The sequence below is a fragment of the Anopheles cruzii genome, chromosome 3 (assembly GCF_943734635.1).
Source record: "Anopheles cruzii chromosome 3, idAnoCruzAS_RS32_06, whole genome shotgun sequence".
In the NCBI taxonomy this organism is placed as follows: Eukaryota; Metazoa; Arthropoda; class Insecta; order Diptera; family Culicidae; genus Anopheles; species Anopheles cruzii.
Window position 1 is genome coordinate 14,411,666 of NC_069145.1, and position 27,476 is coordinate 14,439,141.

The 27,476-nt window shown below is 52.5% G+C and overlaps 3 protein-coding genes across 6 annotated transcripts; 2 read left to right on the forward strand and 1 right to left on the reverse strand.

Moving 5' to 3' along the window:
- The first annotated feature begins 3,514 nt into the window (after nucleotides 1–3,514).
- LOC128275631 (uncharacterized) lies at nucleotides 3,515–9,031 on the forward strand. 3 transcript variants are annotated; one of them, XM_053014197.1, is made up of 6 exons: nucleotides 3,515–3,561; nucleotides 5,148–5,855; nucleotides 5,929–6,008; nucleotides 6,074–7,143; nucleotides 7,210–7,621; nucleotides 7,755–9,031. In XM_053014197.1, exons 2-6 carry the CDS (start codon nucleotides 5,180–5,182, stop codon nucleotides 8,898–8,900), a joined length of 3,384 nt encoding a protein of 1,127 aa, XP_052870157.1. In that variant the 5' UTR covers nucleotides 3,515–3,561; nucleotides 5,148–5,179; the 3' UTR covers nucleotides 8,901–9,031. The 3 variants fall into 3 exon arrangements, with proteins under 3 accessions (XP_052870157.1, XP_052870159.1, XP_052870158.1); XM_053014199.1 differs by having other exon boundaries at nucleotides 7,210–7,537; XM_053014198.1 differs by lacking the exon at nucleotides 3,515–3,561 and adding an exon at nucleotides 4,977–5,063.
- Nucleotides 9,032–10,564: 1,533 nt separating this feature from the next.
- On the forward strand, nucleotides 10,565–11,069 carry LOC128269903 (uncharacterized). Its single transcript, XM_053007306.1, has 2 exons — nucleotides 10,565–10,852; nucleotides 10,923–11,069. Exons 1-2 carry the CDS (start codon nucleotides 10,565–10,567, stop codon nucleotides 11,067–11,069), a joined length of 435 nt encoding a protein of 144 aa, XP_052863266.1.
- A 459-nt stretch (nucleotides 11,070–11,528) lies between these two features.
- On the reverse strand, nucleotides 11,529–25,919 carry LOC128274570 (alpha-actinin, sarcomeric). Of its 2 annotated transcripts, none has more exons than XM_053012807.1 (11): nucleotides 25,844–25,919; nucleotides 24,208–24,697; nucleotides 20,385–20,546; nucleotides 16,810–17,064; nucleotides 16,566–16,719; nucleotides 15,127–15,212; nucleotides 14,586–14,678; nucleotides 13,980–14,509; nucleotides 13,101–13,905; nucleotides 12,697–13,026; nucleotides 11,529–12,619 (listed from the first exon to the last, which is right to left on the reverse strand). In XM_053012807.1, exons 2-11 carry the CDS (start codon nucleotides 24,328–24,330, stop codon nucleotides 12,461–12,463), a joined length of 2,697 nt encoding a protein of 898 aa, XP_052868767.1. In that variant the 5' UTR covers nucleotides 24,331–24,697; nucleotides 25,844–25,919; the 3' UTR covers nucleotides 11,529–12,460. The 2 variants fall into 2 exon arrangements, with proteins under 2 accessions (XP_052868767.1, XP_052868766.1); XM_053012806.1 differs by lacking the exon at nucleotides 15,127–15,212 and adding an exon at nucleotides 16,332–16,417.
- Between the last annotated feature and the right edge of the window lie 1,557 nt (nucleotides 25,920–27,476).

A 27,476-nucleotide genomic window follows, 5' to 3' on the forward strand; every position in this document is an offset into this window, starting at 1 on the left:
ATACCGAACGTGTGTCGCGTGGTGGCTGATTGGTGAGAGCAGGCATTTGTTCAGGATTTTCTTTTAATGTCGCCAGCGTACTCCAAAATGTGATTCCTTTTTAAGAATAAATCAATCAAAAGTACTAACACACCGTGTGACTTTTGTGTGGAAAGAAATCATCAGCCGCAAACGATGGGCGCGTGCTTGTGGACGATAAAGCGAATCGCAATCGAAAAGGTGTCCCTTTTTCCGGTGTCGGACTGATCGTGAGCAAAGCGAAAGCCTTTTAAAAAAGTTTGATCACTTCCATCTGCTCCGTTGCAACTGATTGACCCACAAACTGCCCAGAAACACGCAAACGTGCATCATGCAGAGCAGAGTGCTGACGTTCTAACGCCGTAATGTTGGAAACGAATCCTTTGACAATCGGATCGGGTTGTGTGTGTGTGTGTATCGACACTCCCAAAAGATGGTTTACGATCCGCAAGGATTAGTCTTCATTCACTCCGAACAACAACAAAAAGGTGGTCAGAGAAGAAGAAAATGGTTCATTCTCCAAACGCAGACGGAACAACGGGAACCGTTAGAGCCGCCGCTGCGTCTCAATCAAACCGCGAATGTGAAACCTATGACCGATCTTGCCGCCCAAAACAAAAAAGCCTCAGACCCCTTATGATCCAAACGGAGCAAAAGATCCGTTATCCGACAGCCGGAAGTGTTACCTACATCCCATTACTGTCCAATTTTTAAGTACAAACGTGTGCGTGTGTGAACGATATTTCGCCTCTCGGCTTATCGCGGTTGGGCTACAGGTCTTCTTTTTCGGACAGCGGCTCCGGTTTGCCGAAGGTCTGAAATTAACCAAACAAAGTTGATCCTCACCGGGGAACCCGCGGCGAATGCGTACCCTGCTGCGAGCAAAGGATACACACCTCGACACACCCGTCGTCTGGCGCGAAAGGGAGGGTTAACGATCATCACGCCCGGGGCAATTTTTGGTGGCTTTCAGCGTCCGCGGTCTTTCTCCCGAAATCGGCTCCAAATTAAGTTGTTGTCTTGAAGTTGTTCCATTCAAGCGCTCGGCTCAATTATCGCCGCCGCGTCTCTAATTCGTCTCATCTGCCTCTCCGATGGTCGGGTTGGGGCAGCGCCCCGAGTTTCGCCCGGATTCACGCCCCAAAACCATCCCCCCTGAACTGGGGTGCGAACGAACCGTCCCCGGCCGATGTTGGTTAATGATTTTATAATTCCCTGGCTCCGATCGCTTTCGGAGTTGAGATTTCACTTTAGGGGCAACCCCTTTTGGGGAACCGGGGTTCTAACGAACGTGTGTATGACAGGCGTGAAGAGCGGACGAATGTAAAGTACGTATTACATGGGGCAGGGCAGTTTGGGGCCAGCACATTTTCTGTGCTTATTGTTGGTGTGACCTAATCAGTGCGCCAGTGCGGTTTTTGGGGCGCTCGAAGAACACAAGCCTCTAACCGCAGGAACAAAACATCGTGTTGGTTGGTCTCACTTTTGCGCAAGACGAAACCTAAGCATACCGCGCTTTTTCCGCCTAATAGAGTGCCACAAAACCGAGCATGGCCAACAATCGCCCGCATGAGGTCCGCAAATGACTAGCCGCGGTCCACGGGCCAGGGTCCACGGCACACGGAGAAGAGCCCACAGCCCGCGGGTATGGGCGCAACAAAAAGAAACGAACACGTTGCCCCTCAAACGCCTCAAATCACCTGATCTTTCATGATTTATTATATTTAATAACAGAGCGCACGGTTCGGTGAAAATAATAAACAAGTGTAAATGAGATTGATGCAGACCGGGAGTCGCCACGGTGGGATGAAATGCGGTACATAGCGCCCAGCGGGACACCGCGGGGCCTCGTTCCCAGTCTCCCAGTCGACGGCTGGACGGCCGCGGACTCTCTCCGCTTTCGGTTCTCTCCACGTTGCCGTTGCGGTTGTGTCTTGATAAATTAAATTAAACTGCTCGGCAATGAATCTCGTCTCATTGATTAGCGCATCCCCGCGATGGGAAGAAGGTGTTGGAATGTGTGTAAGAATGTGGCGAGCGCTCAACGTGATCGTGGGACGGCGCGTTTGAAACATCCAAGGGGCATGCCAATGTTGCAATTACGTGTCTCTAAAAATGAACTCGTACGCTTGCGATGTAAAGCCAGGGCAGCTAGACAACAGTTGTACCTAACGGCCTCATTCGAATCGTAGGGCGCACTGCATATTGCATACTTTTAGGCGCAAAGTTTGGGAGTTTTCTCGCGTGGATCATAATACGCCCAAATGTATGCAATCTGCAATACAGTGTGCAGATTTGAATAGAAGGTCGTGCTTGCAAACGACCTTTGTTTGGGTTTTAAAAAAATTATCTTCAAAAGTTATATGTTTATCTTTCTGGTTTGTTCATCACATATCTGTATCGTTGGAAGCTGAAAAGGTTGAGCAATTGGAGATTTTAACTTACTGTTTAAAGTTAAGGTTTAAGCGGATAATAAAATCATTCTGAAAGAAATGCTAAAGTAAAGAATGTGTAGATCCTTTCGCAGAGTCCTTCCGCTAAGGGTCCCGCACGGCACCGAACTACACTGCCTGCTGTGCGTGTCAGCCCTCGACCGATCGCCACCGTTTACAACTCTTCGGTGGCCTTCGCGGCGCAAGCAAACGACAGCGCTGCCACTAACTGGCGCTGATTGAATTGAATTGGAGAACGGTGCTGCTGCTGCACCGCACGCTGCACGTGTGTGAGAGGCCCGGAGCACAAAACTAAACCGAATCCAAATACACAACTCATCACAGACAGGCCAGCCCCAAACCAAAACATCATCTTCTCTCGCTCGCGACGCACGATGTCGCGCACACTTGGAAGAAATTACCAACCAGAGATAGTATGCCTCCGAATGCGCGCGATCGCGTAATCAAGCGTTGCATGTGTGGCGGCCGCGTGTCGCGCCGATGCCCTTTTTTATGCTCTGCCCGTGTGCTAGTGCGCTGGCGTTCTCTAACGTTCTCAGAGCGCAGTATCTCGCGCGCAGTGCATTAGAACGCGAGTGTTGTGCGCGGGCGCTGTTTGCTGCGCAGAAGAGCAAAACCGTCCTCCAGCAGCACTCCAGCAGCGTTAATCATCTCGCAGTGCGCGGCAGTGGCGGAGTGTGTGTGTGTGTGCTCCATTTCGTGCCTCATTGCGTGGCCGGGTGGGGGGTTGTGTTTCCGCTTCCGATCGCAGACAGACACATCGCATCGGCGCGCACCCATCCTAGCACAACCCACCAACAGTAGCGCGGATCGGAACGTTCTAAACGTCAGTGCGGTGGAACTAGTCGGCGAGGGTTATTTTTAGAGGGTCCGCTACTAAACCATCCGCGCAACCTGCTGCCCGTGAGTCGACCGCGCCCGTCCGTCCTTATCAGTGAATGTGAAAACTAACAAACGAAGCGAGTGACAGTAGATAAGTGGCCCAAAGTGAAGCGATAGGAAGCCCTTTTTGGGTGACAAGAGACCGTAGCCCGTTGACGGAACAGCAGCACCAGCAGCAGCAGCAACAGCGCAGTGAAGGACACACATGGTCTGTATCAGGCAGCGGAATGCCATTCGTAATAGAAATATGATCCGCCTGGAATCACACACATGTACAGACACACGAACAATAATGGTAGCGCACAGCGCTCATCTGTTCAAACATCTTCCGAGAATGATCTCGACGTCATCGTTCCGTGCTGGGGTTCTGCGAAGAGCATATGGGCCGCGTACGGGCGCAATACGCCAGAACACGCACGCAAGAGAGCTCCGCTCTCCGCTGCTCAACACAAGCTACACAGGCGGAGCACGTGACTGCGATCGATGGCAACCTTGGCCGAGCGTTAGCGACACTCTACGCCATTTATACGCCAACCGGAGGGTCGTTTGCAAAAACCGTAATTACTTTGCCGAGAGTTACTAGACAGCCGCACGCTGCTAGTCGTCTGCGTGGCATCTGCAGATGCGTTCTCAATAATCGCCGTCCAAGGCTTACACAATCATGAAAAGTGTTTGAATGTACGCCACTTTGGTCTTCAAGTTGGCGACTCCTTTCGTTAAAGAAAGCTGATCATTTTTGTATGAACCTCCTAATGGTTCCATTCAAAGTAATCGCCGTTTGATTGTACACACTTGGTCCATCTCATAAGCATATTATGGATCCCAATTTAGGAATTCGTGAAAAACCATTCTTCGAGCCATTTTGCGGCACGTTGGCATAATTGGCCAAGTGCCACAAATGCAAATGATTGTGCCTCAGTCCAAAGCGATGATTATCTGATGGGGCCGCATGATTCAAACTGATCATTTGTTGTCGATAGCGACCCTCATTCAGCGTTTCGTCAGGTTTTGGCTACATCGTTTTCCTGCAAAAAAGCCTAAAACGGCCTGTGAAGCGGCACATTACCATCCTTGGCTTGTAAACGATGGTCAATTGCTGCAGGGTCTCCTTAAATCAAAATTACCACATTTAAATTAACGAAACCAATTGGCTGGCACGATCTAAGCACTGGAGCATGTCCACCCGTTATCGTTAATGTACTTCAATTTATGCTCAGGAAACACTCGCCATATTGACGGAGGCCAAATAGCTATCGGGCTGTTATTTGTACACAATGAGACCTAAAATTGCTGATATGTAAACAATAGAAATGCGTACGTTGGGCCAACGGTTATCATTTGAACCGTTTTGAAACACAATCACATGGCCTTTTTGGTTTTTTTCCTTGCAAAACTGACAGCATCGGGTCAGCTGACGGCTTCACGCACGGTAGTGTAGCAACCAAACCACCTTGTGGCGGTGTTGGTGTTGGTAGTTCGTGCGTGCGTTCGCCGTGAAACCCGCGCAAAGCGCATGCGCTCGGTATGTCAAACGCGTCCACCAAATCCGACCGACGACGTGCTGCAGGGAAAACCGTGTGTGTGTGTAAATAAGTCGATTTTCCTTATCAGTTCGCACTGTGGGGTGAAAGTGCCATCGGCATTAGACTTTCGATTTCGTTCCAAACACCGTTCCCGTCCCAGGTTATTGGCCCTACAGCATACAGGATGGTACGGTTGCCCCCCCACGGTGGCTCAGATTGAGACCCCTTCGGTTTATGCTCCCGTGCCGTGTGCGCTCCTTGTTTTTTGCAGGAAACCCTATGCTTGTGTAACGCTCCCCAGCAATGGACGTACCGTCCATGGTGCAGCGTTCCGGGGACAAACTGATCGTACGTCGAGTGGTGAGTGGTGAGCAAGTGATTCTAAGCCGCCCCGACATCAAGGCGGAAGCAGCAGAGGAAGCAGACAACGAGCGGCAGGAACCCTGTTATCGTCGGTCGTCACTTATCGACGACGACGACGAAGACGAGGACAACGAATACGACGACGACGACGAAGACGACCGCCTATCGAGGGCCGAGCAAGTGCTTCCACAGTGTAAGGTGAAGCGAAACTATTCGTGTGGCCACTGTCGATACTTTACGCAGAATCCGCGCCACTATCTGACCCATCTGCGGGATACACACGGTGAGAAAATTGTCATCAACGGGTGCCCGCGATGTCTGTACGCGTCGCGCCACCACCAGAAGCTGGTGCGCCACATGAAGATGGTACACGGTGCTGGACCCACCGCCAGTGAACCCTGGCCGGACTCGGACTCTGCCCGAACCCCGCGGACCGTGGTGAAACAGGAGCTTATTAGGCCGCACAGACGCCAACCGCACACCGACTCACCGAAGCACCCCAGGAAAGGATCTACGCCAAGCGCACGCAACACGCAGCAGCAGCAGCTACTTGTTGCTTCCGGTCTGTCGGATCTGCTGCTCGAGATACAGCAGTCCTGGAACCGGACCATCGCTGGTAATGCCCCGCAACAAAATTGCCGATTGCTTTCCAACCCCTAATACAAACGCGTACCCTTTTTCCCTTTTAGACACCAACTTCGGTCTGGGGCAGAAGACGTTGAAACTCGAAATGGATGGCCTACCCAGTTTGGTGACCGCATCGGATGAGGTAAGTACCGCGAAGCCCACCACGGGATGTGTGTGATCTGCTTCAATCCCAAATTCCGTTCCCAGGCGCCACTCGCCGACGATCGGTCATCCCCACGGAAGCGACACAGACCGATCCCGAACCTAATCCCGTTGGCCGGGGGTCGCCCGGCGAAGGAAGCCGGCCTAAAGCCGGTCCCAATGTCCGCCCTGATGCCGGCCCAAACTGCGACGACCAAGTGCACGTTCTGTGAGTTGGTCTACGAGTCCACGGTCGAGCTGGCCAACCACATCGCGGCGGCCCACAAGGAGGACCTCATTACGTCGCTGCTGCAAAAGTCCATCGACGACTCGGGCCCGGGTGCCGTGGTGTTGCTTCCGAGCGCGGAACACGACAGCACATCCTCGTCGAGCGACGTGTGGAAAACGCTACTAGAATCGAGCTTAGGCGCACCGACCGGGGCGCCGGATGACCGGAAGCAGACACCAGACGCGAACGACGACGAGGTGGAAATATTGGAGAACAAATCGGAAACGTACTGCGGGATCGAGACGGCGCCCGGGTACGGTGAGGTGACCAACACGATCACCGCCGGCGGTGCCGCGGGGGTCGCAGGAGGCCCCTCGGCGGGGGGCGGTGTGATGAAGAAGGTGTTCAAGTGCCCGCACTGCTCGTTCTGGGCCTCGACGGCGTCCCGCTTTCACGTGCACATCGTCGGGCACCTGAACAAGAAGCCGTTCGAGTGCTCGCTGTGCGCATACCGTTCAAACTGGCGATGGGACATCACAAAACACATACGTCTGAAGACGATCCGTGATCCGAGCCACAAGAACGCGGGCGTCCTGATGAACGACGAGACGGGCCGCCGGAACTACACCAAGTACAACAAGTACATCACGCTGATGCAAATCACGGACCACAACGCGAAAGATGCGGCCGCAGGCGGCGGCGCAAGTAACCACCAGGTCACCAAGTCCCTGGTCGGTGGTGCCGTGACGGACCTGATGACGGCCTGCCGTACGTACAACATCGATCTGCAGACGATCACTAGCCTGCCGGGCTTCAAACTGTTGCTCCAGCAGCAGCAGCAGGATGATAAGCACCCGGAGGATTCGGCCACACGCGAAGACATCAAGTGTCCAGTTTGCGATCACAGGTACGCGACCCCGGAGCACTTGGTAGTGTGGTTCCTAATTAGCGCCCCTCCCTTTTGCCTTTCTAGCGCGTCAACGAAAGAGGAGCTCGTGCTGCACATGACCAACGTCCATATCACGCTTCCGGCCGGTATCCCGACCATTCCGCTGGACGACACCACGACCGAGAGTGACACGGTGGCCGCACCGGACCCGGGGCCCGCCGCCGAGCCGCAAAACTGTACGCCATCCACCTCGTTCGGTAGCCAAACTACTAACCCGTGCGTCGACCGTTCCCCAACTAACGGCACCCTAGTCGGGGATGGCGCCGCGAGCGACAAGCCGATGCTGGAACTGGGGGACGGTGGTGATAGTAGTGGTGGTGGTGGTGGTGGTGCTGGTGGAAGTACCCAGAAGGTAGCTATGCCCACGTGGCGACACAACGCACCGTACCGGTGCGGTCACTGTCATCAGGTCTCTAACTGGAAGCATGTCATTCAGGTATATAACGATCGGACCGACCGCCTGTCGCGATCTGGTACTAACACCCGTTCTAACAGTGTCCCGGTGTCGGTTTGGGGCGGTTCGGTTTCCTCTGACTCACGGTTCCTAAGCCGTTTCGTATCATTTGCAGAGACACTGCCGGCTAAAGCACAACGGAAACGTGTTCATCGAGCTCACCACCAGCGCAGACGAGTCGACGACGACGGTGGTAGTAGACGGAGGGGACGGCGGTGGCCACTATCTGCGGGGCGGTGGCACCAAACCCACCAACCAACATTCCTTTTACGTCGTTGAGGAGGGCGTCCAGACCACCACCGAGATGCCCACGGTGCCACCACTCGCTCCGTTCGGCTCCATCCACGACGAGCTGTCCGGCGCCGGGTGCCCGGCCAGCAGCACCCTGGAGCCGATCGTAGAAATCAATGACAAGGACGCAACGGACCTGATCGGATTGGACCGTATGCTGGGCTCACCGTCGGCGGAGGATCCAACGGCCGACAGTCCGCTCGACGGTGCGTTTAACGTCGACTCGCTCGAGGATAGCATTGATATACTGGCCCAAGGGACGGTTCCGACGTGCCTCTACTACTGCCCGCGGTGTCCTGCGCGGTTCTTCGGTGAAGCCCACATCACGGAGCACCTGGAACGGCACGGGGCCGGTACGAAACGGTGCACGGTCTGCTCGTTCGGGACGCCGAACGATGAAGAGCTGGCGCGGCACGCCGAGGTCCACACGGCGCAGTACAACAAGAGTACCGAGAATCTGCAGCTCTTCCTCGACGAACACGCCACCTACCGGAGGCCCACACTGACGCTGCGGGTCCGGAGCGGCGGGGAACAGGTGTGGAGTGTGAAAGTGATCCCACAGCCGTCGGAGGTCACAACCCAACCAGCGGCGACGGTTTCTGGTGGCCGCAAAAGCAAACGGCTCCGAAGCGATGGCGAGCAGGCGATCAGCAGCCGCGGACCTCCGCAGGTCCGGTCCATCTTTTTGTGCGAATATTGTGATAGTGCGTTCGACGGCGAGTCGGAACTGAACGGGCACGTGCGGGGTCACTTTGCCGCCATACTGGCACCGGCTGAGGTGGCGTACTACGCGTCGCTCAACAACGCGTCGCTCCTCGCCAAGGACAACCAGTTCGAGCTGACCGTGTCAGGGACGCAGCAGCAGCCCCTGGCGGCCGACCCGATGCCGTTGCGCTACGTCTACGATAATGGCCGGCGGAAAGAGTGGAGTTCGTTCTCGAAGGCGGACAGTGTTTTGTTGAAACTTTGAGTGCGCCCGATGTCGGATTTGCTTGTTTGGCTTCATTTGTTACTTGTGCCGAGGCGTTTCCTCGATCGTAGTGTTAAGCTAGGGGACTAGGACGTTTAGGACGACATACTCCCGAAGTTGTTGAGTAGGTTAAAATGAGAAAAGTAGTGGCCGCTGCACGGGCCAGAAAGTCCACGTAGATTATAGATGGCGTAAGGCGTGCTAAATAAAAAAAAGTATGATGGTTATGTAGCTCGAAACGAAGGGGGTCCTTTTCGCGCAAAGAAACGATCTACTGAACCCGGCTGGACGGGCCGCCCGGGTTTCCGCTTCCCAAACGATTCGAGCACGTTGCTGGGTGACCGCTAAGAAAATAACGCTCAAAACCAGACCCAAAAATAACACTTCAAAAAATAACAACCAACAAAGAGCGTATCCGGCGGGGGCCATAAAGTGGCGCTAGAAACCCAAGGGCCTTGTGGTCAATCGACTCAAATCGATCGTCAGTGCACCACCGCAGAAGGGATGCTGCTCTGTTCCGGGCTCCTCGGTGTCCTCGGGCTTTGCGGTGAATCGGGTAATGGCAGGCGAAGATCGTCACTGTGCGTGAAATGAAATGCAGTGGACCCCGTGGTACCCGTGCACTCCGTCGCCAATCAGTGGCGTGGGCACGGGTCGGGTAATTTTACGACCCTCTCACGGCCAGCTTTTGTTTATGTTTTGAGAACCGATAATGCGCTCCTACACAGGACGACGACGACGACGGAAGGCGTTGTCCTGTCTGCGTTGGAAAACCAGATGTGGTTCATGTACCTCTACGGTGTTGGGCTCGTCCGAGATGCGGTCGGCCAGACACAACCTCCGTCCTGCGGATGCACGCCCTACACCACACCCGAACACCAGGGCCACCGGACCATTCTTCAATGAACGGGAAATACCCGCACGCTGTCCATTGATTTGGCCCGTAGCGAGCGTCTCAACCCTTCTTTTTTATGGCCCAATGCTACCCGCGCCGGGTGAGTGACGAGAGCTGGCCATTGTAACCGGGGGACCGGGGCAGGGTAACGGTTTTTTAATCGTTAATTACGCCTCGGTTTCTCGGCTTCAACCAACCTCGGCTTGGTAGAACACTTCTCTGTCCGTCTCGTCTAGTTGAACCAAATCCCTCCGATTTCCTGTGCTGGGTTCCACATCCTGTCGGTGTGCACTTAAGCCACGGCCGGCGCGAACCGGAAACCCTGTCGAAACCACTTCCTGGGTTGAAGATTCAAATTTCCCAACCGAATTTCCGGGGCGCTGGATGGGAAAGTTTTTGAAAAATCTCGTCCATCTCGCTCGAACTCTCGTCCACCGGCGTGTGCTACCTGTCCAGCTGAAAGCAGCAAGGACCACGGTATATTTCCGGTACTTTCGATGTACTGTCTCACTACCCCGTTCGGGCGTGTTGTATGAATGGACTGTACGTCCATTGACGAAGGTTTAAAAGATGTCCAGCTCGTGTGTACCTCTGTCCACCACGCTCACCAACCAGCTTCCACAGCTTACCTACGAGTGGTAGAAAGTGTCGCGGCATCAACCGAGCTGGCTCATTCCGTTTCTGGCAGCCGTCGGAGCGTGTCGTGCAAGAATTTCCAGTGATTTGTACAGTAACCACGTCCAGTCTGGTGAGAATGCAGTCTCGAACCATGTCGTCAGTAGTCAGCGCTCTGGCGCTACTGATCATTTGCTGTGTCGGACTAAGCGCGGGCCGTGTAGTGCATCGCATCAGTGACTACAATAAACCGATGGCGGAACCGGTACGCCAGTGTCGTACCATTTGCCTCGCAAAGCATCTGCACGACGCGATCAACAACGTTGTCGTGACGGACGAGTGCACAGATCGGCCAAACTGTTTCATGTGCTGGGATTATTGCAAAATTTTGCACGAAGAGAAGCGCATCGTTCGCGATCTGATGTGCAGCGATGGGATTTGTGTAAGTATTCTACGAAACCGGCAGTAGCCAGTGAAATATTTTTCTAATCCGTCCTTTCTTCACACTCCAGTATTCGGGATGCAAAACGGCGTGCATGTACTACACCAACTTCTTCAGCGACTTCTTCCGAGAGCACAAGCACAAGCTGGCCGCCGCTGGCAGTCCTCGCCCGGGACCGAGTGTTCCAACAATAGTAACACCAACAGTGGCACCATGAACCGGCAGGCCACGCATCCTGGCGTCCGCGGTTCGCAGAAGATGTTGTTGAATATTGTTGTTGTAATGTGATCGTCACCAGCACACGAAGGAGAAGAAGGAGGCCGTATTCACTCGGGACGTAGACAATTGTCAATATTAGAGCTAGGTTAAGCAGAATTGTACACTATTTAATTCGTTGTTGAATATTTTGTAGAATAAGTAAGGCACAAGAATAAAACTCACGTCAATGAAAATTCACCTAACCGTCTTTTGTTATCCGAGAACGAAGCGACAGATGGACCTTCGCTAGGGGAAGAAGGAAATTCCATTCCCGGGCGGGGTACAACGGTCCAAATAAGCAGCCAAATAGGTAAGAACCATCGAGTGTGCACCCGCTTTGTCGATCGTTGGCCCGATACATTGGCACTCCTCACGGAGAATCGGTTAGAGCGACCGGTTTTGGGTTTTCGGTAGTTTTATATATTTTTTTGTTTGCGTTGTTCCTTTGAGTGTGTGTGTTTCTTTTTATTATATAAATAAAATTTCCAAAGAGTTCATTAATTGATCTGTTTGTTTTTGTTTGTCGACGATCACCATCATCTCTCCATCTGCATCATCATCACTATCATATCATCATTATCATCATCTTGTTGAAGAAAACCGAAAATAATAATAACAATAATAGTAGCAATAATCTCGCGTAATCATAATCGTAATAAATATGCAATAAAATAAAATGGTTGCCCTTCATCATCATCATCATCATCGTCATCAAAGCCCGAGTGTTTTCTGTCGCTTCCATTGCCCTTTCCTATACCCACCCAAAAAACACACCTGATCCTGTCGAACCTGTGCAACCCCTGACTCTTTCTTCGTCTTCGGCTTCCGGTGGTGCTTGCTTGCTTAATCCGAGCTCCATTTTTATTGACTGTACTCAGGGGATTTTGTCGTTCGAAGTAGCGTTTGGCTTGCGTGTCGTATCGAAATAGATCTAGAAATCGCGTTCGCAAACCGACTGGCAACGCATGATCGTGACGCAAGCACGCGATCTTACCGTTTGAATCTTGAACAAAAACTAAACACGACCAAAACACAACACCGGAAACACCCAACCGGATGGCCGCCACACCAGGCACAGGCCTTCGACTCCCGACAGTTTGCGCGACCCCTCTCCAAATAATAATATTAAAAAACAGCAATAATAGACGCGGTGGAGGTGAAATTCCCGTTGATGGCGCCCCGCCGCGTTGCGAACAGACACATGCGCGCGGCGCACATGTCCCTCCTCCGTGCCGTCCCGTTAGTGTTCTGTGCATTTTGTTGTACGCCGCCGCACGCCAATGGCAACTCGAACTGGCTGCTGGCCAGAATTGGCCCGCCCGACGCACACGACGATATGATCGCGATCCTTTAGAGGTCGCTCTCGCCGTACAGCGCCGTACTGAACGACATGTAGTCCAGCGCTCCGGGCGTGGCGTTCGGGCCCTTGTACGGTGGCATTCTTTGGATACAGTACTCCGCTTGATCCGGGGGCAGCTCACGGCGCAGTTCATCGGGAAGAATGTAAGGCTGCGAAGGTGTGACAGAAGGACATTGTGATTAGAGCGCGATACGCTTCGCCGGCGCGGAACCACCGCGGTACGTACCTTGTCAGATGCCAAAATTCTGAACGAGTCGATAACCTGTTCTGCCGTGTCGGTATCGGTGCTTTCTCGCGTCATGAAGTCGAGGAACGCATCGAACTGCACGTAGCCGGACGCGTTCGGATCGACGACGGCCAGGATGCGCTGGAAGTCCATATCGCCCTGCTTGTCCTTGCCGATCGAGTAGCCGAGCGAGACGAGGCACGATTTGAACTCCTCCGGCGCCAACCGTCCGGTTCGGTTCTTGTCGAAGTGGTTGAAGCTCGAGCGGAACTCGGTCAGCTGCTCCTGAGTGATACCCTTCGAGTCGCGAGTAAGAATTTGGTTCTCCACCTAAAAGAAAACACGGGATAGCTGGTGATCTGGTGACTCCATTCGCGGTGTACGTTTGGCGGCGGGCGACGTACCTCGTTGATGTTCCTGTTGATCGACGTCAGGAGCTGCTCCCAGCCAACGCGCAGCGTTTCCATCGTGTAGTGCGTGTAGCGATTCTCGAAGATCATCGACTCCTGCACGGCCTGGTGGATCTTCTCCAGTTCCTCGATGTTCGGCTTGTACGCGTACACCGCCTGCTCGTACTCCTTCAGACGGTGCAGCTGCTCCTCGAGCGAGCCCGACATGCCCATGCCGATGGCCGTGACCGCGTCCATCTGCCGCTCGATCCACGGTCCGACGGCGTTCGCCTTCTCGGCGAACTGGCGACGCAGCATCTCGTTGTTCTGCTGCTTGCGCAGCTCGTTGGCCAGCGTCTGGTCACGCTGCGGCACCAGGGCACGCACCTCCGACCACTTCCGGCTGATCAGATCGGACGTGAGCGTGGTGTAGGGGTTCACCAGACCCCCCGGAACCTGTTCCTGCTTCACGATCGCTTCGGCATCGCGCACCAGCCCGATGATGACGTTAAACTCCTTGTCCGCCTCGCCGAGCGTCGCCTTGAACTGATCGTGCGCCTGAATCAGGCCCTGGATTTCCTCCATCGTGTGCACGATAAACATGTCCACCAGATCCTCGCGGGCCCCGTCCAGCCAGTTGTTGAACGGTGCCGCCCGCTTGGCAAACTCCAGGTGCAGCAGATCGATCTTCTCCAGGATGCGTTCCGCTTCGTCCAGTCCCTGGCGGCGGCGCTGAGTCAGCGCACCGAGGCGATCCCACTGATCGCAGATGCGCTGGCAACGCGCATTGACCGAAGCACAATCGTGGTACTCCAGAGTGCTGAGAAATAGAAAGCACAAAAGCTTTAGCCTTCCCAGGGTCCGCGGGCTTCCCCGAATTCGGTGAACACTCACTTCAACTCCTGAGCGATGGCGGCAATCTGCTCGACGCGATCCTGATGTGCGGCCAGGTCGGACTCGAACGCCTCGTGCTTCTTCTTCAGCGCCTTCAGCTCGTTCAGCTTGCAGTTGCGGTAGTCCTGCGACTGCAGCATCTCCTCCTTGCCCTTGGTCCAGTCCTCGTGCGTGTCGGCCTTGTGCTTGAACTTCTGGGCCAGATGCTCCAGACGCTCGAGGCGCATCGTTTCGGCCAGCAGCCACTCCTCGAACGCCTTCTCGGCGTGCTCCAGGCCCTTCCACGAGTTGGTGATGTCCGACACCATCTTGCCCTCGGTCGGCATATAGGCCGGGCGGTTCGATAGACGCAGCTTCGTCTGCAGCGTGTTGAAGTTCGTCTCGAGCTTCGCCTTCTGCTCAACACGTGGCGGCTTGTGCTTGCGGCGGTACGTTCTGTACTCCTCCAGCTTCTTCTGCACACCGGCCAGCGTGCTGTCCGATTGTCTCGAGTTGAGCCACGGCATCGTACGACGAATCCATTCCAGGAGCTGCAATGCAGAAAACATCCGTACGTTTCATAAGCCTCAGGGAAGGACGCCAATCGAGTAGCGCGCCTCTACTTACATCGCTAGCCAGTCGCTCGTACTCCTCCATGAGCCGCTCATTCTCCTGGTTGACCTTCAGTACCTTACAGATACGGTTGGCAGCGGTTTCAGCCTGGTTGGTTTTTGGGGGAAAATTGAATAAATATCTGTCTCTTTCTCTGAACCGATAGCCCACGCCAAGTATTGGGTTGCGGGATAAAGAAGCCATTCTGGTTCGCCACGGACGAACGGTGAGGCCATTCGTCCGTGGTGGGAAACGTGAAAACAAAAGTTCAGGACAGAAAGCATTTCGAGGCAAATTTGATAAACACTGATCAGAAAAAATTAAAATTTAATTTCAAACGCTTTTTCGTGGCTAGAAACACAAGAACAAAACCCAGGAAAAACAATTTGTGTGCAGCAAAAAGAGGTAACATAAATTAAAAAAAACAAACAATTAACAAAGAGCAAAACATATATGACAGTTTGACAGATTTTGAATTTGGGAAGTACATTCGCGCGGCCACAGTATAGATCATCGCAGTAGTGAATGGTAAAACGGAAAACAGAAAACAACAGACCTTCTGTGCCCCGCTGAAGCAATGATAGTAAGATGAAACGTATGTCATAACGGCGCGCTCATCTGGCATGGCGGTGTTCTGTAAGTCTATTGTCGATAATTTTTTTTTTTCGGTCCATGTGTTTGCGTGTTCGTGGGTGTGGTGTGGTGTTGGCAGACAATTAGACAAGGCACAGCGAGCGAGGAAGCGCAATAGAAAAAAGAGAGAAAAAGAGAAAAAAGAAAAATACACTCACAAACATAGCTTACAAATTGTTTTGCTGTAAATTAGCATTAGAGAAACACAATGATTGTTTTTGACGCGCACCGTTCTCCGAGTGTGCACAGTTCCGCGGTGCGCTACTTAACTCATTCAACGGTCTGTTAGTTTGTGAACCTTAATCATTTACAGCGTGTGTGTGTTATGTTCGCACGGGGGTTATCATCGTCGGGGTTATTTATCGTGGCCAGCAAGAGCAAGCCCCAACCCAACGGATGCGTATCCGTTCCCAATCATTTGGCGGTTATTTCAAATCCAACAGCAGCAAAAACCAGGCGTTTTGTGGTGGCGTTCTTCAGCTGGCTGCGCGCTGTTGCTGTAAAAATAGAGTTAAGCCCAGAGGGAAAAAAGAAAACAACACGCAATTGACAAAACATACGTAATATGAGCGGTTAGGATAAACAACATTGCCACACAGGGCAGAGACCATCGCGCAATCCTGCTTTGTACGTCCGGAGCAACGCTCACTGTGTTGAGTGATTGTTTTGCTCGGGAATGTCAAACATTACGTCAGAGTGACGTTTGCCCAAAAGCCGTTGGTTTGGAATATGTTGACTCGATCTGTTTCTTGGTGTCTTTAAATATCTAACATTGGTTTCTCGATTTACGGACCAGCTATTAAACTCATGTGGAGAAATGATCGCTCCAATGAAGTTGATCTGTTGAAACATAAAGCAAAAAGGCAGCACCAAAAGCACCGCACAAAAACAAGGACAATTTCGCGCACGTACACACAGCGCTGGCGACGACGATGACGGGTTAGTTTGGGATTTTAATTCAAACGACAACACAAAAACACAACGATACACAGTTGTCCACAGGGGGCGCGCGAACGGGGGTACATTCGTTAGGACATCACAACCACACATTGCGCAATCCATAAAACAACACGTTCTAGCAGCGGTTAGAAGCTACTGGCAGTCGGGAGATGCGGATTCGTTTCCAACCTGCTGTGCTCCTTGGAAGGCATGGTAGTAGCACGACACGTACGTCATGATGGCACGCTCATCGGGCTTCGGTGTGTTGATCAGATCTAGACACGGGCGGTGGTTGTTTGGAAAGATTGCAACAAAACCATTTAAACCATCACCAAAAACCGGACGCCGGCAAGAAAACGACGAAACGGGCAGACGCACTCTGCCCATGGGAGACGATGCCAGTTCGCTGCCGGCACAACTTACCGTCCGGATCAAGCATTCTTGGAATGTCGAGATACTTCTCAGCGACATCGAACGCCGTGTTGAGATTCTCCAGCGGGTTGTCCTTCGACAGTTTGGAGTAGTCGATCAGATCAGGTCTATGGCGATGGATAAGAGCACAGAATGCCAGACCATCCTGTGGGCAGGAAGATACAAAAATAATTGGATTAGTATATCGGCCTCTCCCAATATCGCGGGTCGCAACCAGGGGTGCGCGGAGCCGTACCTTGAAGCTAAGATGGAAGTTCTGCACGTTGACGTTCTTGTACGGTGCGGTCTTACGTTGACACCACAGCAGCAGACCTTCTTTGGCAGTCATTTCCTCGACCGAAATGTCCTGGATGGCGAAGCGCAGGATAATGGTCCAGATCATACCGAGGGTCATCTTCAGGTTGCCGTCGACGATTTCCTCCGCGCCGATCGACACCAGCTTCACACCCTTCGATGCGATGAAGTCCAGTGCCTTGTTTACGTTGGCAATCTGTGGGTGCGTGGCAAAAGAACGAATTGATCAGGTTGGGCGCCCTTTCGAATTTACTATCGTTTATTTCTATCTCTCTCTTTTCTAGGAGACCCTCAATGTTCAACATATTTGGATGCCAATCACCCAGTCGCCCCCAGCATCTCGAACCACATCGACCACTTCCTGTACCGATCGTCGATCTGCGGGCAACAAAAATAGCATCATCGATTACGAAAGAGCTCGCCGCGGAGCGGACCAGATTGCTATAGATTCGTCCCGCGCCCTGCACAGAACTGCAACCATATCATCTGGGCCGCAGTGATGAAACACTCCTCCGGCCACTTATTGGATTACACATTTCGCAAAATGGCACTGCTGCAAGGGCACACGCTGTGGTTTTCCGCCTGGAGAGAGCGATCACCCTGACACGATCGTGGAGTGAGCTTTTCGAGGGTACGATACAGGGAAGTGGTGTCCCACTCCTGTAGTGCGTTTCGGACTGTATGTTCCGACATATCCGACCACGGTGCGTTCAATTTACCGGAAAACGCCAGCGACATCTGCGGTGTGGCCATGGCGCGTATAAAAGCGTATGTCCATATTGAATATCTGCTGCGGTAATGCGGGGCCCCTTATAAATGTCTAGAGGGAGCGTCGTCCCCGGGGGTGGTATCGGATTGCACCGTGTATCTACCGTGTCCGCCAGCGGGGATGTTGTAGTCGAGTCGTGTGCGCGCGCTCTAGCGTTAGACAAACAATTTGAACACAGTTCTTGGGATGAAATCAGAACCCAAAAATGTCTCCCTCCCGACTGCGGGTGCTCCCCTCCAACCAATCGCATTCCTCACGAAGAAAGGCCAGCGTTACATGCGGACACACTCACACAAAACACGTCGCCAATCCACACACAATCATTCCCGGCCATTTCCCGGCCACAACGAGACGTCCTGTGGCCAGCCTTGCGTGTGCGAGTGTGTGGTGTACCGCCATGAAAACCAACAAACAGGTGGATGATTCAGAAGTCTTAAAATATTCGCTACCGTTTTCGCTGTTACGTTGTGTGCTTAATGGCCGCCGCCGGTCGCGAAACGGTGCGGCTATACTTTTAATCAATGGTTCCCACGCGAGCTGATGCGCTCTCTCTGTCTCTCTTTACTAACGCGCCAGTGTTTTCGGTAACGGTATTATGGGGATTTAAAATGTATGTTGACGAATCATAAGTTTATATTTACCCAAACCATTACTTCTCGGTAAGATAGCCAATTAGTCATCGTTTCAGTACTACTTTTGGATGCAGTTTGTGCAATAAACTGTTGCCAGTCAGCAGAATCCACAGAGGGCAAGCTGACAATGCTGGTTCGATAAACGTTTGCAACCGTACAGGATAAGATTTATATGCACTTAGATTTCAACATATGGGAAAGACCCTCAAAATAAGTAAAACGAGAACTACTATTTCATCATTTAAGCTCGATATTTCGGTAGTAAACACAACCACCTTTCGGTTAAGATATTTTCTGAAATCAGTTTGGACCAGTTGGCGGCCAACTTTGCTTCAATCGCACCTCAACGAAGACCTTCATATTATTTTTAACTGTGAAAATATTACATTTTTTCCTGCTAGACAGCCAACCCTATGTCACGAGCCAACGCTTGTCCTTCGTCGTAATCAAGCCGTGTGTAGCACCTGAGAAAACTACGGTCGTTGATTACCACACAGACGACCAAGTGTCACCTGACGCGGCCACCTCTAATGAGTCATGTTTTCTTCAATGAACAAAATTGCTCATTACTTGCACCCAATATCCAGCGCGAAGAAAATTCGTAACCGTAAACCTGCAGCCCTCCCCGGGAGGGCCGGAAGCATCGTCGTGTCACGGCGATGAGGAGGAGCACGATCGGCGCATCGGCGATTCTGAGTGCCATTTGGCGGCCCAAGAAGGGACCGCCGACTTTATTGGCTGCACTCCAAGTCACAAATGATTTATTAGGTTTTAACATTGACCGCCCCACATCGAAAGGGGGTCCTTTCTAATGAGCGGCCGCACAACACCTCACCTTCATCGACCACATCACCTCACCGTCACGATCACGATCACCGGCCTGCCTCGTAAACAGTGGGTTGCATGTGGCCTAAATAAACAACACCTTCGCTCCATTGCACAGGCCGTGTGTGTCCACCACACATCGGGGTGTTCAAAAATGTGTCGTCGCACCGCCATCAGCTGGCCACACATAGTACAGCATTTACGACCTTCGGTTGCTGGGAACGCGTGGGATTGCAGCAGCAGCAGCAGCAGCAGCATGAGATGAGGTGTTGTTCTAGGGAGAATACCCTTCCCAGTTGCAACAGAGAATATCTGAGGGCGTTGCGAGTGCGCCCAACCCAAGCTACAGCAGCGCGCGCGTTGTGACAGGTCGTTTCATATGTATCGCTAACCGCACGTGTGAGAAACGCCGTGGACCGGGAGACCCCCGCCGCTCGGGTGTGCCAGGGTTACTAGACGCAGTGTCAGGTGGTACGCGACCTTGGACGCGTTCCTGACCCATCCATCTTGGGGCCGTTGGGAAAACAATATTAGTTCAGATGGGTGAAACTGAAATGACTTTCCCAGGTGGTCAAGACCAGCGCCCTGTCGGACCGGGTCTATGGAACCCTTTTGGACCGTTTATAAGACAGTTACATGGTGATTCGTGGCTGTTCAAGATAACAACAAACTTTCCGCCGGTCAAAAATAAACGACATTGATCGTAGAATAGTTGACGCAGAACGCGAAAAGAACCTTGGCCCCACCATCAAATCAAGGATGAAAAACAATTTGCTTGACGCTATGACCTTTCTAGATGATAAGAACGTGTCGTCGTTTTCATTGAACTGGACCGCAGTGTGTACTAAACTGTACTAAAAATCTCTGTGCTGTACTAACGGAAAAAGCTAAGAAGCCATCGATCCAAGACAGGAAGCCGGTGCACTGTCTACTGCGTGGTTAGAATCGATTTTTAAGCACGATGCTTCTCATTTCCTCGGTGATACTTGTTTGACACAGCATTCCTGCGTAAATGTGCCACACTTATTTATCATTCGCGAGCGTTTTTGATAAATGCCTCTAGTGCTTGCGACGATGGGTCCTCGCCAGGAGCCATTTATTTTGGCTTTAAGATCTTCGCGAACGGCACGACATTTATCACTGACCAAAACGATCTGACAGATATTTATACTGACACCGCTTTGGGGTACCGAGCGTGTTACAATGGCGGATTTGTCACGCGACATCATAAGTCATACAAAATCCGAATGAAATATAGGTTTTTCCTTCATGACGACGACGGCAACTTACCTTGTGGAACCGCATCTTGCCACGGTCGGGCTTCGGTAGGGTTTCGCCAGAGATGACCTCCAGCAGGAGCATGAGTTTGAGTCCGTTACGAAAATCATCCTCGATGTTCTCGATCGCGGTACCGGCTTTACGCAGGTGGCTGTTACACCACGCGGTGAAGGTCTGTTTGGCGGGGAGAAGGAAAGAAACAAACGGAACTTTAATCGATTTGCCACCAAGCGTTGAGTGTTGCTTGAATGTCTGATGTCACCTAGCAAATATCTAGTCCGTTATCAGGTTTCACCCGCATCGCGCTGTTGTTGGGTACGGTGTTTACAATCAATAGTTGTTTTCAGTATAGGAACCCCTCCCAAAAGCCCCTTTTAAGCGGTGCGTTGACATGAAACAACCCACACCCAGCCAACGGAACCAAGGCGAGGCGCCCATCGGCCAAGTGACGGTGACGTGCAGCAAGGACAACGATGACGATGACAGCGGCCCCGCAATGGTGGCCCGGTTGTTGGACGTTGGCCGAAAATTACGGCATATTTTTTCCCCCCGCATGAACGCTCCGTTGAACGGGAAAATTCTGCTCCGTGGAAGACGCGGGAGGCCACCCCGGTGGTGGTACAGTTTTTCTTTCGAGTTCTATAAATACGGGTACGGCCGCCCCGCACTGATTTTCGGTGGACGGTGCGCGATATGGATGGGTGCGAAACAATTTCTGTGCTGTTTATTCATGAATTCGGGGGCGGCATTGCCACGATGCTTTGCTGTCCATTCCACCCCCCCTCCCTTGGCCAAGGTAGTGGGCCCAAAAGACCTCGCACCTTGCTCGGGGATCCGTTGAGAATCCTTCAAATTTTCAACCGAAGCACCAATTTTCCTCCAAAGTGAACTCGCCCATAATGTTTGCCTCACAAACAGGAAGCTATTCAATCTCATTCGGGTGCGGTGCGTTCGCAATGAATCGCAATGAAGCATCGCCATAAACATAAACGCCGTGTGTGGGAACACCTGGCCGACGCCGGCGTTCAGATAGCTCTCAATGTCAGAACGGCCGTTCTTATAATGGTTTTATTTGTTCGCTGCGCCGGAGAGAAAGTGATCGCCTGAGCAGCGGCAGAATCGGAAGATCGGACCTAGAAGCCGCAGGAAGCTTGCCATCCGAACCGAGCAGCAGGGGGGAGCAGGGAGATACTTCGGTGGTGGGCCAAACACGATGGCCACCGACTCCGAATGGACTCGATATTGGCGGAGATATATTTAGGCGCAATCGCGCATTCCCGCGCCGCAGCGTGCGTGCGTGTGCAGCCGCGCGCGGTACGCAAATAGCAGCACTACGCAACCCGCGAAACGTGCGCATGCGCCCCGCTGCTCTCCCTTATGCTTGAAGCTTCCCGCACAGCGCATCAGGTTGCTGTTAGTATGGTGTGTGGTTTGGAACAGGAGCCCCGTCTGCTGCCGGACACGGCAAAGGACACGCGGCGTTCATGGCCCGGCGTGATTTTCGAGCAATTTTCGAGCAAAATCTCCCTTTGATTGACGCATTTACACGACTGAAGAAAGCGTGAAAACGCATTCTCTCGCCGACGCAACCAAAACAATTAGCAACTTCAGTGCCATTTGTTGGCTATCGATCAGCACAAGACGATCTGTGGCCCTCGCGCTGTTGATACCCCACACGTTTGTTAGACAGATCGAAGGACTGAGAGAAAGAGAGAAAGAAAGAGAGAGATCGAGAGACGAAAGCGAGGCTTTTTTCCTGTGCTTAACAATCTAAATTTAGTTGTCCTTAACCACATTTTCCTCTGGTTTTCATTTTTGTGTTACCCGCACACGAGCGTTTGGTTTGTTTGGCGCAACAGCATCACCCTCAGACAGGCCTCGCCAATAATACTGGCTTAATGCTACCACCAGCATCAGCGGGCATTCGATATGCACAGCGGCAACTGCCGTTAGAGCCAAATAATGCAACCCGTCGATGCCGCGCAGAACGAGGTTGTGGGGCAGGCGCCAACATATGCGCGCGTTCGATCCAACAAGTTCCTCTTTCGCTCGACGGCCCTCTGCTCGTCGACTGTGACCTCAAACTACACCCCCGGCGCACCCCCCTCCTAGAGATAAGACGCTCGACATTTGGGCGACGAACTGTCGGAGATGCACCTACTGCTGCTACTCGATCTTAATTGCCACTCCCGACGGAAAGAGATAATTGTCGTCTAATAGGCATCACTTGTGGCGTCTCTATTATACTCCACGGTTCGTTTCTGTCAACGTTGCTCCGCTTTGAGTTCGGCAACGTTTAGTACTAAAAACGACCATGACACAACTTGCTATAGAAGATGCTATAAAATTGCAACAGAATCAAAGATCGCCAGATTTTGATCGTAGCAACCTTGGCGTTTGAACTGTAAACCACCAGTTCGAGATGGTAAGTCAAATTCGGGGCCAGTTCGTGTCCAGTTCGGTTAATCTTTAAAAGCTGAAAGACCCTAGGAAGCATAAACAGGCAATATTTCGCATCGTGGTGGACTTTTCGTCGAAACTATTTTATTAACAAGTAAATTACCACGATCCACAGTAATTGCGGTCAACTCGCCCCCATTGACGGTTCGGTGTCGAGTCTCCCCAACGCTGCCGGCGCTGCAGAGAGGAAAAAATGGAGGCGCACAGTCCTTCTCGTCGCACTAGGTTGGCGCCTTGGTTGCGCTTGCGTGCACGACACGCCGCGTAAGCATCATCATTAGGGGCGCTTTCGTTTAGAGGGGCGTTCAAAAACTAGCTGGCGGGACTGTGGCACGCTGGCAAGCAAAAATACAGCCAACAGTCCACGGGCCACGGAAAAGAAAGATGTTGAACAAACCGACCCCGAAAAGAAAAGGAAAAAAAAACCCGGCGCAAGGAAACGACGTAGGACTTTCGGAGGACTTTCGACGACGGTCGCAACGAGCTAGACCGGCCCCGCCGCCATCGGACGATGCGCGCTGTTAACAGTTTTCGAAAATAGATCAGTCCTTCACACCCCGAAAAGCGGAACGGATCCGTGGGAGTGAGCGATGGGGCCGCAACAGTGGCGGTCGCCAGCCATATCATCCGGCCGGCCCCGGGGAGCGTGTCCAGTTCAGCTACATTTTATTGTCAGTCTGTCACATTCTCGCCCGAAAATGGATCGACTCGCTGGCGGGCTACGGTGTCCGGGGTCCACACGTTGCTGCACGTTCCGTCGATTGATTTACGGCGCCGGACGCTTTCCTCTTCTAGCACAACTCTCTACAACTTCTCGGGTCGAGATGACTGAACGACAGCAACATCTGGAGCCAATGCGTTCCATAGCCGTTTCGTGGAACCGATTTCCCGGAGATGACTCTCGAGCATTTTCCCATCCGCTCTCTCTCTCTCTCACACTGTCTGGCGTGTGCGCGCGCGCAAGCGAGTGGCCGCTTTCTTCAAGCACGCAACCTTGAGCACATGAACTACTAGATCCACTCCGCTCTACCCACAGGGCGCAACGTTCTCTCGCGGGGCAACAAAGATGCGAAGCAAGCGCCGCGACCGTGTTACATCACACCCGATCGCCGCAGATCGTCGAGATCAGCAGGTCGGTGGTGGCGGGCTCCGCCCTGTCGTGTCCGGTCCAGTGCCGGATCTGGGACCGATGACGCATGGACTGGGCAGACAGCTAACCCTTCCCTTTTTTATACATCCTTGCTGCCACCGAACGTCACCGATAGTGGCCGCTACGTCATCATCGTCAGTGTCATCACGTTCGTCATCACCTCGTCTAGGAGATCCTGGAACTCCCGCTGGAGTGGTCCGCTCGGGTCCGCCCGCTCATACGTACCTTTTTCTGCTGCTTCTCCCAGGCCGGATCGAGCAGTCCTTCCCGCTCCCACTCCTCCTCCTGCTCCATGTAGCCGTCGTCGCCGCCGTACTGCCCGGCGTCGTATCCACCGTTCTCCATCATCTCGTCGCCGTCGACTCGTCGGTTCGCTCGTTTCGCTTCGCTCTTCTATGGCACACCGGCGCACCACTAGGCACACTACTTAGCACTGGCACTCGCTATCGCGCACACTAGGCAACTAACCCGTCAACACGGGGCCCGCACGATCGCACCGCGCGCGATCGCTTCCGCGCGGTTGCTTCTACTGCCTCTTTTCCCTGCTTTTCTTCTTCTACCACCGGCTGCTCTGCTTTCCTTTGTTGCTTTCTCTCACCGGAGCGCCAGGGAGACAGAGAGAGAAAGAACGAAAGAAAGAGACAGAGAGAGAGAGATCTGATCCTCGGCTCGGGAGACGAGATTCAGGGTTTTTCGCGACCCTTTCCTTCGCTGCCTGCGTGAAAAAATAACACATGAGAAAAATGCTTCACTCTCGCCGCGGCCAACAATACACCCTACCCACACACACACACAGAACACACACGAGCTTAAAGCTCTCTCTCTCGCTTGCTCTCTCTGTCTGTTGCTCTCACTACTTCGACCAACTCCCGAATTTTCCGACACCCGTGCACACTTTCTCTCTCTCGCCGATCTTCTCTCGATTTCCCATATCCGTCCGGATCGTGCACGGCGGGATCCTTAGTATTTCGTGCCGCGTGCCGTATAAAGCACGATCCTCGCCGTGCGCGAAACGATGAAAACCACTTGTACAGTATTGCCTACACAGTTTGGACGCACGATAAGCATATCTTCGCTACGTAATCTCAGCACCAGCGACTGCCAAGTGTCACTTTGCACTTGAAAGTACTCAATGGACGAACGACTCGAAGCTGGCGAGGCTGTGCTATTATCCTTTTTTCTCACCAATGTCGGATCTCGCCATTTGTCGTCGTGGATAGTTACCACAAGTTCCACGAGCAACAACTCCACCGAGTCCGTCAGAAGTCACTCACGCACAAAGCTCGGCAATGGTACCGAAAGGCAGTTGGAAAAGCGATTTTAACGAACGTAGAACCCATGAAGATGCCCACGGACCCACCGCATCATTACATAAGCTAGTTTCAGAGAAACTTTCTGAGGATAATTCCTCCAACGGCCGTCCGCACAGACCAATAGTAAGAAAGTGCAACTTATTAAAATGCAATGTAAAACATTTTATAGGTTCTTAAAATGATCTAGAGCAGGTGGGTGCCCAAAGGAACAGTTTTCAGAGACCCGAAGTTATGGGCCACCTATTGACTGGCATTAGCGTCACGCTACCATAAAACCCCGCACAAAGCCAAGGATGGTGTCGAAAAGCTAAGAGAAAACAATTTCTAGCCATAACTGCTGACTGCCACACAGCTGTGTCGTTAGTTGATATCGGCGATCACTTGAAAAGCACACTACTGCAAGCACTGAGTTTGATGTTTGGTAGATTTTTGTCGGTTCGGACTCTTCAGAGCAAGGAGCAAGCACAAGATTCTCCATCCTTCAAGCAATGCACATCCTGGAACACACACGCACGGGAGATCGAAGGACACGAAGAGAGGATCCTTACGGTCTGCTCAGGGACGAGAGAAATGGAGATGAGTTTTCGATCGGCGGACTGTTCGCGTTGGAAGCAAACCCAAAACTAAGACCCGCCACCATACAGCTCGACCAGCTGGCCACGGGCAGCACGACTTCGGGGTTGACAGTTTGCGCAATCGCAGTCGATGCGCTCGCGCTACATATATCCTCACCGGCAGTCCTTTCTCTCGAACCGAGAGTCCGTGTGGATGCGCAGAAGGTAAAGTTAGATTAGTGCGCGCTCGGAACTGCAGACAACGGGTGGTTCTATAGGGTTAGTGGCAACAGCGGCGCAGCATTCGAACGTTGGAGCGGAACTGACACTGCGCTGGCGCATAAACAACACATCATTGCGAGAGCGCAGGTTCTCTCTCCGTCTCTGGCAGAGAGGCATAGCCCCATGAACCAAATGAAGGTCGCGTTCGCGAGGGATGGCGTACAGGTGAAAATTAGTGCGAGGTTCAACGAAAGCATAACGGAACAACGTGTCCGCAATCAACAAACACCTAATGGCTAACTATGTTTGTCCGAAAATTGATTCAAAAATAGCACGCGGAAAATCAACAAAAGGGGGATGGCCATTCAAAACGGTGACTAGTACCGATTAGCATACATACGCATCGCTCTCGGGGGGGTAACCGAATTCTTGACATTAGACACACCAATTAGCCCGAGACATGCACGCAGCGGCAGCAGCGCCACTGCTGCTGCTGTGAGATCAAGTAACAGAATCATGCTGGTACCGCTGCGGTCCGCGCCGTGGCGGGAGTTGAAGCACATTAGCACATTAGCTTTTGGATACACACGCAGTTCGTGTGTCCGTGCAAATGCAGGCGGGTGCGACGGCTCAGCGCTCACGCACGCTCGCACGCAGTTGTGCTATTTTTAAAATGAGAAGAGAAGAACCTTCAACACCCAATTGGCGGATGGTGCGGTAACATACGCAAACCAACCAAAAAAGAGGGAGCAACCTCTAAACCTTCCGGCAGACAGCGGCAGAGCATGGATGGATTCGATTCGGCTATGCTACGGTTCGGTTCAATCTCAGCAAACAGTGCGCCGTCGTTACAAAACCATAGTTTTGCATGCCACACACACACAGGCGTCCGGGAATCTACCATTCTGCCGTTGGGGGTACCACGCGACCGCGATATGGTAAGCGCAATCCATGTTTGCTCGTCTGCACATTCCGTGGCCAAATTTGTATTCCCTTTTCTATTAGCATAGTGGCAAGATTAGGCCATTGGAGCGTGAAATTGCGACGAGTGACGTCTAACTCTGAAACGGTTCAACCGGTTCAGCCAAGAATGGTCTTCCCATTTTCTGCTGCTGCCAATATGCAGGCACCAGGTGCAGGGTTTTTCGGGTTGTGCAAGTTCCTTAGCTACAAAGAAAGAACCATTTATTACGCGTTTAGCACAGGTTAGTATCGTCTACTGTACCTTCGTGGTGGTGTTGTGGTTACTTTTTATTGCACTTGCTACAGTCCCACCAAATGATACGGAATCGTACACGATTGATAAGCATCGGGAGTCCGCGCCCAGTGAATTGTTTAACCGAATCTCCCACTTTCGTCGGGTGGCTTCATCGAAAGTCACAAAAAAATCATTAGAGAGCGAATC